The following is a 16152-nucleotide window of genomic DNA, read 5'->3' as shown; positions in this document are numbered from 1 at the left end:
AGTCTCTCTCTCTTTTTTTTTGTTTTTTTTTTTACTAAAATAATTAAAAAAATCACAGTATTTTAAGAAATAAAACCCACACTGGGATTTTAAGCACAATTTGTTTTCCTTTCTTTAAAACTTTTTTTCTTCCTCCATTCACCACCTTGCCCAGCAGTCTCTCTACATTTAACCACAACAACAACAGGTAGTACTGACAAATGCAGAGATTTCCCTTGGTTAATTCTGAGGTACTAGGAAACAGGTGACTGTTTTAAGCAAAGCAGTTTCTGTTTTGTTTTTGTTTTCCGTTTTTTTTTTTTTTCCTCTTTTTTTTTCTTTTCTAAAGCAGTTGCATTCAGTCTGGAAAAGCGTTATGTATTAAAACTAGAAAAACGCACACAAATTTGTGCGTTGAAAAGTTATCCCCCCCACTTCTTCCATGCTCACGACGCTTCCATTCACAAACAATCCAAGTCTCCACTGCAAAGCACGATGTGTAATGTAGGAATACGGGGAGTTGCTTCATTAGTCCAAGATGAATGTAACTTCCCATTGTCAAGATCCAGAAGAAAAAATGCAGTGATGTAATGGAGCCACTTATTCCATCACTTAAATAACTTTAATATACACACACTCACACAGGTACCAGTGCTTTGAAAATAGATCATTCAGTCCTAAAAGCAGCTTTGTTTCTTCCTTCTGCCCACCCCACCCACCCACCCCATCCCGTTCATCACTGTTCAAGTACGTTGATTAGAATCACACCAAATGCTTATTCGTTTTTGGCCTCCGAGTTGTCTTGGAGAGGTTTGTCAGCAGCTACCATGCTGACTGCTGTTTCACTGTTGTGGGAATAGTCCACCACCATTTTCTCAATGTCGTCTTTTTCTTCTGGCAGTGTACTAACAGTTTCTTCTACATCCTCCTTTGGCTGGCTGTCCTCACTGGTCCTGTGCTTGCTTTCGTTCAGTGCCCTGGAAAGCCAAGCAGCAGAAAACAGGAACACTTATATAGAGATATAGAGAACAGCAAAGCCAATCTGTGCATACCACACAAGGGAGAAAACCAGATAACTTTCTAAAAAGGTAGATGCCAGCAGCCACACCATTGCCACCTCATGCTCAAAAGGAGAGGCAGTGGAATGAAGCTACCAGTGGGACCCATGACATTCTAGCTTTGAAATCAAACCTTTATTTGCTCTACACTGGGACAGATATGAGATGAGGGGGAAGAACCCCAATTCTGACTTTTAAAAGTTTACTCCCCTTTCCCCAGTTCCTTGTAAACAAGACTTACAAGGCACCAAACAAAGGCACAGAAAAAGAGTACTTTTCCCAGAGAGTTAATGATCCAATAGAACTTCTTATAGGTTGCAACATTTCAAGTACTCATATTTAGACAGACAAGATTAAGGGTAAAAGAAGTAATAATTCTCATCCTATCACAGTTAACCTACAATATTGTATTCAAATGTCTTCCACATGTCAGCAACCTCGAATGAAATCTACTCTTTGAAGAAACTCTGGTCAGCAAAGAGATCTCTGCTACCGATGAGACCTTCATCAAAAGAAAGAAAATGATTGTTCCAGAGATGCCTATCTTACCTGTGATGCGTATCATCCCACAGTGTGCAAAATGCTATAGAAAGGCAAAGACTTTCACAATGAAAATGAAGTAGTGAACTTCACTAAGCACATTTTAGGAGGAGTTCATTCAGATTGATTTTACTTCTCTTGAAGGTCTGGACATTTCTCTGCACATGATTCCTTGCACTGCTATGCAAGTTTAGCTGCAAGCATGTGAAAAAGATATAACAATAAAGGGAAAAAAAACCCCAGTTGCTTCCTAAAACATTCCGTATAATTTCCTGCCATTTTTATGCTGCTCTTCTGGCAGGCAAAATCAACAGTACACTCAGGTAAAGTTAATCCTGGCCAAGTGGTATTCCCCTTGGGACAATCTTAAGTTTTAGAATAACAGTTAAACCCTACAGTCTACAGCCACCCTGGGCAGTAAGTTCCCATGCAGAGACATCTGATGACTGTATCCACACTTGTGATAGACAGAATTGTTCTTCATAGAACTGTGTTTGCCTTCATCACAGGGCTTTTGGGAGGTAAGGAATGGGGTGGGGGGAATGCACAGAGATCTACTGTTACATTTGGCTGTTTGGCAAAGGAATGTAAACCAACTTACATGCCATGTCTCAGCACGTGTCGCTCCCACTCAGAGCCTTCTGTAAATGATCGGCCACAGAACTCGCACGGGAAGCGTTTCTCTGGAGCACCGCTATCAGGAAACATCATGGGATCTAGAAAAAGACAGCACAGCCCGCGAATTCAGAAATGCCAGGGCAAAAAGGGACCACTGTGATCCTACTCTGATCCCCTCTGCTGCACCTCCTCATCCCTGAGAAGCAAAAGGACCTACCTATCAAACAACTGTGTGTGTGAAAATGCAACTCCTCCAAAGCAAAGTGACACTGCAAGTGACAAATCCCATCCTAAGTTTTAAAGCATCTCTGCAAATAAGGGTAACGACTTACTACTCCCTGTTCCTGTATTTCAACAAATGAAGAGACTGTGAAGTTTTAATTCAAAAGCAAAACTGAGAAGTTTAGGGCTGAAATGGCTTGAAAGCAAAATCAAAAAAACCACTAAAGCCCATCTGTAATTTTTTAATTGGTAGTACAAATTTTAGGAAACAAAGACTTGGTATATTTAATGTGTGATCTTCAAAATTAATAGATATCCCTTCATCATGAAGTCTCATGGGTTAAGTCCTGCATGTTAACTGCATAGATGCTTCATCCCATCCTAATCTTTTATACAAAGTGCTTGGGGCCTCATTTGCAAAAGTGTCAAGCACCTAGTAATATGAGTGAAGTCACTGGCAGCTCAGGGAATGGTATTTCTGAAAGCCAAGCTCCATGTGAACACAGCCAGCTTTAACAAAAGATGAAACATTTTCTCACAAATTAAGAAGATCACCACACAAACCATTAAAAATAATTGCATGGACTATCTCACTTGATTCTTTTGCTGGAAATGAGACAGCACCATCTGCTCAGAGCATTAATTCCTTAGCAGGGATTATCTTAAGCAAGAAATCAACAGAATGTCTTTCTGACTCCTCCCAAACTACACAATAAAAGAAACGGGATTTTACTTCATTTTGGTTCTGATCTCTGCTCACTTGATTTCTTCACTCTCAGATTTACTCTGTTCAAGATCACCCTACCAACTTAAAATTGCCCACACATTCCCTATTACCCGTATGTAAGTCCTGTAAATGTACTTTGTGACACATTTCTCACTAGTTAGCCTTTACTAAAGTTCTATATGGCATGGTTCTTAACATCATTTTTTGCCTCTTGCTCTTGAAAGAAAAAGCCCCACTTTGTATTTCTTACTGTCAGTGATTTATTACCTTGTTAAATATCACAAAGCAAGGTGCACCTTGCTTTGTGGAACACCAGAAAGTAAGTCAATGCCATTAGTTCAGTTTACATCTGGATTTTAATACCTCACATGTGTGGCACAAATTTATAAACACACCACAACGCACAGGCTAGTCATGGTACAGGGACAAATATTTATAGAGGGTAAAAGTTTTTAGAGGCAAATGCTGCTGTTCTGTACAAGAACATACCTACTGTATAGCACACAATAGGAAGTTTATTCTGGGCCCCTGCAGAGAGGAGATATGCAACACAGAGGTTGTTTTGCTCAGATAGGGAGAAGTTGGGGTTGTTCAGCCTGGAGAAGAGAAGGGTCTGCGGAGACCTTGCTGTGGCCTTTCAATTCTTAAAGGGGACTTATGAGAACGATGGGGACAGACTTTTTAGTAGGGCTTGTAACGATAGGACAAGGGGTAATAGTTTTAAACTGAAAGACAGTAGGTTTAGATTGGACATAAGGATGAAATTTTTTAAGATGAGAGTGTTGAGACACTGGAACAGGTTGCCCAGAGAAGTTGTGGATGCCCCATCATTAGAAGTGTTCAAGGTCAGGTTGGGGGGGACTTTAAGCAACCTGATCTAGTGAAAGACATCTCTGCCCATGGCAGCGGGGTTGGACTGTATGATCTTTAAAGGTCCCTTCAAACCCAAACCAGTCCGTGATTTATACTTGCAACTCCCTTTAAGATTAGCAAGTGTTATTCTAGTAAATTCATCACCTCTTCAGAAAACCTATCTTGTTCACCCTACTTCTCCATCAGTTTTGCTTCTAGGGCTGTGAATTTGGACTGCTTCCCTGGAGAAGTATCAGAAGCTGCTCTTCTCTGGGGCCTGCAGAAGAGAGGTAACAGACTGCACAGACTCTCTGTGTTTTCCTGCATCACACATACAAATACTTATGGACATTTATTTTTGTCTACTGTGGAAAAACATGTCTTGATTCCAGTTTCTGCTAAGACCAAGACATAAAGGTCACTAAAGACAGACAGTCCCTCTGGAATGCAGGCCCTACCAGGGGGGGCTGTTCTTTCTATGGTGTATGCCAGACACCCTCTTTTTACCCCCTCGTCTTCTTTCCCCCAGGGTCAATATATTTTCTACTATCCTTTACCAGCAGCCAACGACTACCTTCCTTTCCCATCCAAGATAGCAGTTCAGCTCTGCTGAGCTCTGCTGCCCAGCTCTGCCATCCAGCTCTGCCTGTTCACATGGGCAGTAGTCCTTCTTTGATCTGCTGTCCAATAACCCATTTAGAGAAGCAACACACTCTTCTTTGCACCTTCCGTACTGCACATACCACCCTGAAGTCGAAGTGGCAAATCTAGGCAGCTGTTTGACTCACGGGAAGAAATCTGGTTCTGCCAAAGTCAAAGACTCCAGAGGGTTCAGACAACATTTGCTTCCAGATACTCAGAGTACACAGAGGCACTCTCAGCAAATCCCACTTCCTGCTAACATCACAAAGGCTAGAACTGTCAAAAGCACCTGAGTGGTATGCAGGATTACCCAGTTTGATGTGGTTTGAAAGCTGTGACAGCATTAGCCACTGTGACAGGCTATATTTAAAAACATAGGTCTGGTCCTCTGTTAACAGGGCAAACCATTTCTGTGTTAGAACTACCTTCTGAAAATCCATAGGGAGATGTCAGCATGCAACTCAGCATCCCACCATGCCTTCAGTTCCTGTCTCACTGGGACATTTTTCAAAAGTGTACTTTGCATCTTGCACCTTATAGTGGTAATCAACAACTTGTCTAGAAAAATATAGTCAATACAACCAGATCTTTTCTAAATACCCTTGCAGTAGTAGGCATAAGGGTTTTCTGCATTTTCTACCTGTTTTAGTATAATATACTACAAATGCTAACACATTAAAAAGGAGAAAAAATAATAATGGTGAAACATTGACCCTACAGGCCAGTCAGGAAAGAATAGCTGCAAAACAAACTTGGAAACATACATGATTTTTTTAGACTGGTCACCTGAACAAGCATGCAGAAATCATTTTAGCCAGTCACAGATTAAAAAAACACAGATACAGGTGAAAAAAGTACAAAATAAAAAAATTAGAATTATTAAGACACTATGCCTTGCTTAACTATGGATCACATGAAACATGGGGATAACACTTCTTATCCCTCATTACACAATCATTGTTCCAGCCATGAAGCTCTGAGGGTCGAAGCTGTCCCCGAACAGACACCCAAGCATGCTTCCACACGAGTTACTGAAGTTGAACTTTGAAATGCATATAGAACAAACATCCCTATAAGTTTTCCTCCAATTTTTCTACTGCTTTACCTAAGATCTTGTGAAGGATATTTTTCATTAAAACATAAATGATTTCCTATCCAACTCACTTCCTTTCTCGTTTAAATAAAAGCTATCAGTAACCACACTTCAAGTGAAGTGCTGGTGATAAGTGTAGACTGAATTTATGCTGCAGGGACAGTAAACAAAAGCCAAGATGCTGGGGTCTTGCTATTAAAAGGTAAGAAGCATGTTCTGAGCCCCTCCTGTTCTCTAAACAAACTGTAAATCCAGAAATCGGAATTTTTCAAGGTCTGAAAGGATGTAGGGAGACATATTTTCTTTTGTGAACAACCCCTGAGTGAGTTTGAAAGCTGAAAATTCAGGAGGAAAAAGGTAAACGTGGTGGCATACCTTTAGTTGAAGTACATAGAACTTGGCTAACTGCGGTTGTCAGCATCAAGAGGGTGGGTGACCCCAAGAACGTGACATTCAGACATCACAGGGCTAAAGATGTTGAAGAGTTATGAACATACTCTATTTGACTGATGAATTGTGCACCAGAGCAGACTAGACAACACACAGTTTGCACCAGATACTGCAACAGCCTGGTTTTCATGGAAGAAGGTTGTTGGAAGGGAAGGACAAGAAACCCTTAGTTCAATTTATGGAGAACTTATTTTTTCCCTGCTGATCGAACTTCAACCAAATCAAAAGCATTAGCAAGCACATGGCCTAGCCTTACTGAAATCAGTGGGATTAGTCTTAGGTACGAACTTAGGCACATACTTAAATACACAACGGTACAGGTGGGGCATGGACCTACGCTGGCTCCAGAGCTGCCAACTGCAGCATCTGCAACAGGACTGACTCTGTCTGACAAGGAATGCTGGGCAAAGAGTTAATAACACTCCATTAAAAAGTTTGGCCAGGACCCTTTCATCCCCCACTTTAACAATGCTGAGTGAAAAGCTGAAAATTGGTTACCAAAACAGAAAATCTGACAAGACCACTAAAATACTCCACTTACATAGTTTTCCAAGCCCTTGTAGATGTTATCTGCATGGGCAGATAAGTCACAGATGCTATCGTGTTTTCTCATAGTATGTATTTTCTTAATAGACAGAAAACTTGTAATAAGGATTAGAAACACGAGATTCCCCCAGGAGCAGTGTCTTCACAAAAGCCCCATTCTGCTTCTGCTGGCATGCCTGCATGGCTCTACAGGAATGTGCTGTAGACTCAACAGCTGACCTTGCTTGGTGGGACTGGTGGGGCATATTGCAGTGCCAAGGGAAAAAAGAAAAAAAGAAAAAAAAAAAAAAAAGAGCTGCACTGACCTCGCTCTTCAGTCTTGGGGCTTAACTCTTCTTCTTTTTCTTCTTCATCACTACTGGAGCTCTCTGTTTTCCCCTTCATTTGTTCCAACTGGTCCAAGTTAACCCGTCCGACCAGCTCAAAATTACGACTCACCTTTGAGAGAAACACATCATCAGCTAATCAGAAAAATCATCACATATGCAAACCAAAATCGAGTACGCCCCAAAGCCTGCTCAGCTACAGGTGACATGCAGTCACCTAATCAAATTAGCACTCATTTCTTTTCAATGATAGTGATTCTTCTTTTGCTGTTTATTCTGCATTTCTCATTTTTGGTTTTCAAAAATTAATCACATTCAGTAAAACCCCCCGCATTTCTTCCTGGTTTTGATGTATTAAAACAAAAAAAAATCCAAGAAATGCAAAATACTTTAAGTTGTATCCTCTTCTTATGGGACCATTCAACCGCTGTGATCAAACACTACTATTGCACATCCACACTGAAGGAAAATTCTTTCCTACTGGTTCGTTCAGCTTCACTCACAAAAGGATGGGTCTTTACTAAACACATGGCTGCTGTGTGCCACATACACTTTCACTCGTTAATAACAGATTAATTTTCATTACGAAGGGCTGCAAAGTGCTTTGCAAGCTGATACACAAACTATGATGGGAACACTTCAGCCAGCAGTCAAATTCAGCTAACCCGAGGGTGAAATGCTCACAGCAGCAGTATGAAAAGAGCAGCTTAGGGTGCAGAAGTCAGGAACTCCACCACATCCAACAGAAACAGCAGAGGAGCAGTCCAGATTTACAGTAGAGGCGGAGAGCATGGAGCATGACCAGGACACTAGGGCTAACACTTGTTAGATGACAAGCGCCCTCTGAGTTCATTGATCACTGCTGGGAAGGATTTTGGATTCATCTGTCATGCAAAGAGACAGCCCTCCAGCAGCACAGGCACTAAGCCACATAGGCAGAGAGGATGGAGACGGAGGAATGAGCGTAGTACAACACGTCCTGCAAGATGCTGAATGAAATATCAACACCCACTGACTGTTTCTTATCCCTCTGTGGGAAAGGGAATGTGAATGAAGTTAAGGAACATGTGAATTAGACTGTAGTATATCTCCAAATAGCAAACTATCCTAAATGCGGTGGTATGCAGATTCCTAGCACTACTCCGTACAGACAGCTGTGATGAGATTCTCTGACTTAACACGTTACCCACTGAGATTTAAACAATCAAGACCACATGCAAGGCACTTAATTCAACTCAGCTCATGCACAGGAACTCTTTAAGGTGCAATACATCACTTGGGTATCTGAGCCCAGAACTTGGACACAAATTAGTGAGACATAAATTACCAAAGAGAAATGGGGAAAAGATACCCTAAACTACTGGCACCATCACTGGAGGTACAAATTGGAAGGGAGAGCTAAATAAGAGAATAATCTTCCCAGCCTGATGCACTGCGTGAAAAGAATGAGGAATAGTGCCCCTGGATATGGCAGGTACCTTGCTGTGTTGAGTAGGAGGCATGGAGCAGCTCATGTACCGTGTGAATTGCAGAAGGGTCTCCAAAAGTAATAAAGAAGAGAGCAGATAAGCATAGCAGGCCAACATAAGTTTACAGAGTTTGTTTTTATAAGACAGCCAAATATTTTTTAAGCATGAAAAGTTTTGCTGGGACTTCTGCTGCCAATACTGTCAATATAAATTTGGCTGTAAGGAAAGTGTCATTCAGTCCATGAAGTAGGACTGAGTTTTTAGTGAGGACCTGGGCAGCTCAGCTCCAACAGGTGGAGGCATATAGCTGCCTCCCCTGGAAATGTGACAAGGAAGCACTCTAACAAATAACAAATCTCAGTTCTAGAACTTAAAGTGTCTCTCAGCTATAGAGCTCACAACTACAGAAATTCAAAGCTAACAGTCTGTGGAAAGCCTCTAATGACTTCTCAAAGACTGGATCAGGTCTGCACTCAGCCACTCCACAAAAAACCCAAAGCAGTCTTAACTTAGGACCTGGTTATACTTGCTATTTATCTTTCCCTTGTTAAATGTAAATGGGGAGGTATTGCCCTTTTTGTTATTAAAATATGCATGGCATGTCACGCTGCTGAAGTTGCCAGAGCAATCTTATGTTTGGAATCTCCTGCCTTTTAGAGAGGCTGAATCACACAGCCTTAATATTGTTTCACAACCCTTTTCTTTCCCCTCTTTAAATAAACCTAGCATACACAAGTGTCTTTTCCAGATAATCATACTCTGCATGCAACAGTCTGCCAATTCTGAACAATCTGAACAGCTTTAGAAACCCTCAATTTTGATTTTCTAAATAAAAAAAGAAATAATAGAAAACAGAGGAAGTGAAGCCCAACATGGGGAGGGAGATTTGGGGAGGGAGAGAAAAAGAAACCAACAACAAGTTGGCTACTCAGAGTTGACATGCAAGTAAACTAATACAGCATTCGCAAAGAGTAGATTGCTACAAATTAAAACTATTTGGATGTTACCTTGTGCTCATCTCGAAGGTGAGCGTCCAGCTCCTCTGTGTGTTTGGTCTCATAGTAGCAGAGTTGGCATTTGTAAGGTTTCAGTTCATTGTGCTTCTCTATGTGCTGCTGCAAGCTCTCATCACTGGAGCAGGTAAAGGTACACTTATCACAGCGGAAAACAACTCCCTGCAAGTACTTTGACAGTTTGGAACGGCAGACTTCAATGGGAACGACCCGTTCTTCTGTAGGGACAGGACAACATTCACTTAACAAATTTTATGAAATACCAGGCCTAGTTTGGGCACTACCACCCACAGAAGGAATAGGATCTGCTATATGGGTAGGCAGTCTGTCTATAAAGGAATGGGAGCTAAGCTGGACCGACACAAAAAACACAAGACAATTCCTCCTGCAATGACAGGGTTAATCCTCCAAGGCTACAAATGCAGGTGTCCTCACAAATGTAAGTGCTTATTGGATATAGAAGATGGGAATGGAGGTTTTGGGGCAAATGAGACTCCATCTGTGAGTCAGAGTAGCAGAGCGTGGGAATACAGAACTAGCCATAAATCAGCCAGACCAAAAGTCCATTTTGGTTCAGTACTTGACAGCAGCCAGGAGTGGCTGCTAGAAATGTAATAGACAGGGAAGCTGCAGGGTGCTTCCCAATGCATCACCCTGCTGGATCTACAAAAATCAGAGCTGGTATCCTCACCATCACATCTTAAGCTACTCTCTGGGGACTGACAGGGTAAGCAAGGCAGCACCTTTTCCTGGAAGAGGCTGTGCAGTTCAGCCAGGGGCAGAAACTTCCCAACACACCCACAGCTTTCAGAAAGCTCAGATTCAAAATCTGCACGCATGTCATGTCACGCTTCCCACAGTTCAGATCTCGGATATAGGCATGTACTGAAAATGCTCTTGCTGAGTTTTTAAGTTTTCTCCACTTCTCAAACAAAGCACTGACGTTTAACAGAGCAGCAATTAATTTCAGTCATTTGAGAAAGCCAGAATCTGATGTGCGTAACACCCATCACTGTGGTTCCCTGAGCTGTGCACACAAGGGAAACCCCAAATTTAGCCCTTCAGCTGAGGGTCACTAGAAGATCCTCATCACGGGCTTTTGTTACTCAACTGGCCTTTTGAACTAGAACACTGAAATTTAGTACTGTTACTCCTTATGTACCGCACATTAAAGGAGATGGATATCTGAGCCAATGGGCCCTTTTCTTCAGTGAGGAGGGTCATCAAACACAACTACAGAAATACAAACTCCCTTAGGGTTTCTGGAAGGTGGCAAAAGCTCCACTGTTCATTCAATTCTGGCCAATCCACATGCCACCGCTGCTCACAAGACTTTTTCTACAGCCCAGCAAATATTCCATCCTGCTCAGCTTCTCCCTAAACACAAAAGTTATCCTATCTCATAACTTCCTCTTTGGCCACTTCAAAAAGTGGAGGTTTTCCCTCCCCAAAGCTATGCCTTAAAACAAAAAAACCCTGTAGACTTGTCATTCTTTTCTACACCAACACAGCTTCTCTAGCTATAAAGATACCAAGTTGTGGCCATTCAGGGTGGAAAAAGGGGAGGGGAGAATATGGTCTAAGAGACAACAGAATTTAAAGTTGTGATCCAGGGGCCATACAAAGACTTTTTACAAGGTTGTCGCAGCTGTGTGCTTTTGAACTCACTGAAATAAGCGATGCAGCTGGTTTCAAAAGTGAGAAAGTCAAGTGAATTTTTCAAAAAGAGAGATACTAATTAAAATATCTGAAAATTCACTTTTCCTCTAGCACCTGGCACAGATTAAAAAAGCTAAAACATAGGATGGTATAAAACTTTTTATCTACCAGTCTGGAGTAATGCAGCATTCCCTAATTCACATTAGCAAAACCTACTATCTCACAATCACACACACACACTCCCAAAATCAAAGGGAGCACAATAACGCAAAAAAAGCAAAATAAGCATAAACATCAATTCCAGCCTGAAGGATTTCATTTTCAGGGGATGATTTAAAACTTTTACATGATGTATTCATGTAAGTGAGCTTCCTTCAACCAATGGTTTTGGAACTTGCAGAGTTATTTGGATCCAGAAGTTCACATTTTGTAAGGTGATGCTCTCATCTCCAGCTTGCCCCTATAAAGCTCTGTTTATTTAATTACTCATTTAGAATGCACTTATCATATCTGGGCAACTGACAAAATTAGAGCAAACCATAAAGCCCCATGCACAAATTGAAACAGGTAGCTTCTTTATTTGCGTGTAGACTTCTTCAAAGTTGAGCAGTGTCTAAACAAAGACTACTGTATACGCCTCACAAAAACATGTCCTGAATTGTGGAACAATTTAACAAGAGGTGTAATTAAAAAGCAACAAGATAAACACCTAAAAAGCATCATCTTGGTTTAAGAAATCCAATCCATCCATTAGACTGAAATATTCAGGCTAATTGTAATGCCAATCAGAGATTAAATTGAAAGGCCATTAATGCACTAGGCATTTGCAGTACAGTAACTCAAAGCAGACATACATTTTTTTGCTCAAGGCATGACTCTATCAGCCCTTAGTTGTAAGGAAAAATCTTTATCCAGCAACACACCACAGCATATACAAGTTATTTCCTTCCCTTAACATAGATCAAGTACAAACAAAACAGTCCTACTATCTAGACACAGACCAATTATTTGGTCATGTTGGGTGTTTGAAAATACACGTTTTGCAAATCCAAGCTACAGTCACAGAACATGTAGCATTTGCATTCCAGTAGCCAAAAGCAAGCACAGCACAAGGGTTCTACATGTATCAATGAAGCTGTGTGTACAAGGGATAATGCCAGAAACAACCACGTGCAAGGAATCAGGACATGTAGCAATGAAACCTTTGGGACCGTAGATGAGTTTGAAAATTTGACTTTTTAATCTTAAAGTTACTATTCAAGAGAAATGGGTGTGATTTCTATTAAATGGAAGAACAAAATCACTATTTGTACCAGGAAGAGAATAAAATGATCGCTAAAAGAAGAAAAAATAACGCCCCAAGGATTTTAAAGTAGACTCAATAGTGATCTTTGTAAGTTGCATTCAGCCCTGGAAAATACCAGTGTGTTTCAAAATGTGTGATGGGAATGGTACTGGAAGGGATAATGAAAACTATTTGCATTGTCCAGACTAAATTACATTAAAAGCCAGCACCTCTGCTGGTCACGGTGCAAGTGTCCACTGTCTCTCTTGCGTCTCCTCTCCCCAGGCTTGCCTGTCATAAAGGCCAGGAAGAACTCAAGAGCCAAACTTCTCTTCACCTACCTGCATAGCTATGTCAGTCCCCTGCTACAGGCCACCTCTAATGAGTCTGTGCTCCATCTGTACCCGCACCAGGGACAGTCAATTGCTTTTACACTGAGGAGAAACAGGTGATACATGGAAGAAGGTTCTTGGAAGCTTCCTGTTTTTCCTCATTCTTAATGGGAAGCAAACTCTTTGCCTAATTTTTTCCCACTAAGCATTCGGTCTTCTACCTGATAATGCTTTAGCCCTGTAAAACTCAGCTTCTGCAGTCACTCATTAAGAGGCGAATATACTCTCTTTTCAAGCACGTGCTGTTTCACCATGGATTAGGGGCGCAGCAACTTGGAAGTAATGTAACAGTCACACATCTGTAAACATAGGAGGAACATTATCTATGAATGGAGGAACATTATCTATGAATGGATCAAACCCTTCACTCTTTATTTTACACACTGCACCACTCCATCTACCTCAAAACTAATTTTCCTGGACCACAGCTCAGGGCTATGCCCTTGTTTTAACAATGCAATGGCTATAAAAAAGGAAGGCTATCTCAGACAACATTCACCATCTCTCAGTCTCTCTTTCAATGCATGTTAAATCTTCTCAAAATTGTCTGCTTCAGCTGCCACACAATTAAACACAACGGTAGAGGTTTTTTTAGCCAGATATATGCACCAGAAAGAACTTTAAGGAAAGACCCTGCTTCCTTTTTTACCTGGATGCTTGATGCCAGAGAAAAACCTTGTCCTTCCCTCAGTGGCATCTGAGATTCTTTATCAGCTATAATCCCATTTGCATTAAAACTTCTTTTACTCTGTTTTACCTCTCCCAGTGCTCTAGTGGGTATACCATTATGTCCTTTGCTATCAGCTTTGTTTCAGTAGCACAAAGGCTCGAGGTTGGTTTGTGCAACTGAAGCAACAGCCCTACAAAAGAACAGATCCACAGTGTCACTTACCCAGGAGATTACCACCTCCTTGCAATTGGTCAGAAACAGCTCTGTACAGGCAGTACAGCTGCTTGAGCTCATGAAGTGCTCTTCCACTTCTGCAACTGGACATTCCCAGTGTCAAGTCTATGCATGATGGAAAACACCCTAACTAAGCCCATAGAGTTCTCCCTCAGCCTGTCTATCTGTATTTTAAAGTTCTGGCAGTGTCCACTGGAGCCCTGGCACAGCCACAAAACAGAGTACACTGTTCAGCAGCACTTGAAACCGCACAGTCCCCTGCACAGGGGTTAACGAAACCCTCCTCTCCTCTAACGTGAGCTAATTCTGGAGTATGCCCTGAAGCTGGGCAAAATCCGACACAGCAACACCTTCAAAGACAGGAAGTAAAAGCTAAAGCATCTGCCAAACTCTTACCAAACCAAGTAAGGCAGCTTTGTAATGTGCTTTCTGAATCACTGACAGGTCATTTTTCCCAGATGTTCCCTCAGAATAGCCCTGCTAGCAGACAGAAATTTGTATGAACTCTGCCAACCTCACTGCTTTGGTACAAGAAGGACTTTAAGCTACTGAAAAGTGGTTATGTTGCAAGGAATTACGATAGCGCTTGTCACACCAGGATCTCCTCCAGGAAAAAGATGGCATGCAAAACTTGTGTTTGCTCACCACCAATACCCTACTGTGAAACTCTGCCCAACCTGCAAGCAGGCAGAGTGCCATCCCAACACATGGGTTTGGATTTCGGCAGCCAACAGACCATCTACAAGCATCAAGTGTGATAGCTATGGGCAGGAATCCCAGCCCAGAGAGCCCAAACAGCTGTCTCTTCTGAGCTAGCAAGCCCACAGTTAATAGAATATAGAAACCCCTAATCCCACTTTTAGATGGCTTAAAAAACAGAAGGGAGAGGTGGAGATAGAAAAGGAGTCCTAAGGAAAAACAAAAATATGATAATTCTTGTTTTGATCCTAAGAACGCTGAAGAGAAAAAATTCAGTCAAGTAATCAAGGGATATTTTGGGGCCTCTGTGGTTAGTTGATACACCTTGTCACAGAGTATATGATAGCAAGGCCTTTATCATAACAAGGACATAAGCAGGAAACAACTCTGGCCTAGATCAGAGCTGAAAATTAGGGCAACTCTTGCTAAACAGGTGTTTGATGACTGTTAACCTCTCGAGAGGAAAAGCTTAAAAACAATTTTAAATCTGCCCTGTTTCAGCACTGGCTAACTTTGAATTTTAAGAAAATAAATAAGATGCATCATTTAGAAATGAAACAAAAGATACTGACGGGCTGATGACTTATTCAACATCCTTGTTCTCATGTATAGAGGGGAAAATTTAATGAAACCAGTCTGAAAGACAAGGGCGTTGTTCAGCATTCCCCTCATCAGATACAGACACATACAGGGATATTATTACCTCTGTGCAGAACTATATGGTCAATCATGTTGCGTTTATATTTGGTGTGATATAGGCAAAGAGGACAGCGAAGGTCTTTGGGTCCTTCCTCAGGAACTGCCGAATGCCCAGCTTCCACGTGCATAGTAAAAGCAGATCTGTGAAACGGGAGGGAGAGACGGAAGCAGTCAGAAGAAGTGTGCAGGGAACGATGAAGTGTCACAGCTCTATAAGGGATGTGTCGTGTAAAATGGTACAGATACCACTCAGCCTTGTCTTCACAGTGCCACATGGCATTTCAGCGGGGCTACTCACATGAGTAACACATGAGCAGAGGTATTTGCAGGCTTGTATCCTCAAGTAACAAACACTCATTCTAACAAGCTATTCTTTTGCATGGGTTGCTCTATAGTCACATTGCTACAGTTAAGATAGCAAAAGAATTCCCATCTTTCATGCTTATTATTTGTCTTCAGGCTGAAATATTCAGTGTACTCCCTCTGGCAAATATTAAATTTTTAACAAGTTCAAAAAAATCTATCAACTGTTCTGGACTTGCAGAGGTTAGGATAGACTGACTTCTGGAGGCAGGTAACATCCTTAACCACCTCTGTCTTTGTAGGACAAGCCCAAAACCAGCTAAAACGTTTAGATTCAGGATACAAAACAGACTTGCGTTCACAGTGAGTTTGGCACTGAGTAGTTAAGTTTTAAAGCATCAGCTATAAGGATCTGAAACCTCAAGACTAAGAATACTCTATTTATTAATGTGGAGGAATGAATGAATACTCCACAGTACTTTTGAACAAAAAATTTCATGCTGGCATTACACTGGCTGCATACTTAAAAGCTGCAAGAGAGATGCATACAGAGAAAATTAACTGTACACCACAAGCTCAACTACTGAAATGAGAGGTGTCTGTAAACTTGGGGCACTTGGTCATTTTCTCCTGAAGCAGTGGTAAAGCTTGCAAAAGCTAAGGAGCTTGCCACATT

The 16152-nt window shown here is 41.5% G+C and overlaps 1 protein-coding gene across 1 annotated transcript in view; it reads right to left on the bottom strand.

Moving 5' to 3' along the window:
* Positions 1 to 754: 754 nt before the first annotated feature.
* The window catches only part of LOC104084105 (zinc finger protein 462-like), a gene marked incomplete at its 5' end in the record, with an annotated part of 36817 nt that continues 21419 nt past the window's right edge, over positions 755 to 16152 (bottom strand). Inside the window, 5 exons of the mRNA XM_009587830.1 lie at positions 755 to 956; positions 2179 to 2293; positions 7033 to 7165; positions 9530 to 9753; positions 15178 to 15314. Of these exons, the coding sequence (XP_009586125.1) occupies positions 755 to 956; positions 2179 to 2293; positions 7033 to 7165; positions 9530 to 9753; positions 15178 to 15314 (811 nt within the window). The remainder of the gene's footprint in view (positions 957 to 2178; positions 2294 to 7032; positions 7166 to 9529; positions 9754 to 15177; positions 15315 to 16152) is intronic.

Source organism: Fulmarus glacialis, unplaced genomic scaffold (assembly GCF_000690835.1).
Source record: "Fulmarus glacialis isolate BGI_N327 unplaced genomic scaffold, ASM69083v1 scaffold8581, whole genome shotgun sequence".
Classification (NCBI taxonomy): domain Eukaryota; kingdom Metazoa; phylum Chordata; class Aves; order Procellariiformes; family Procellariidae; genus Fulmarus; species Fulmarus glacialis.
This window is presented reverse-complemented; position numbering and strand designations above follow the sequence as displayed.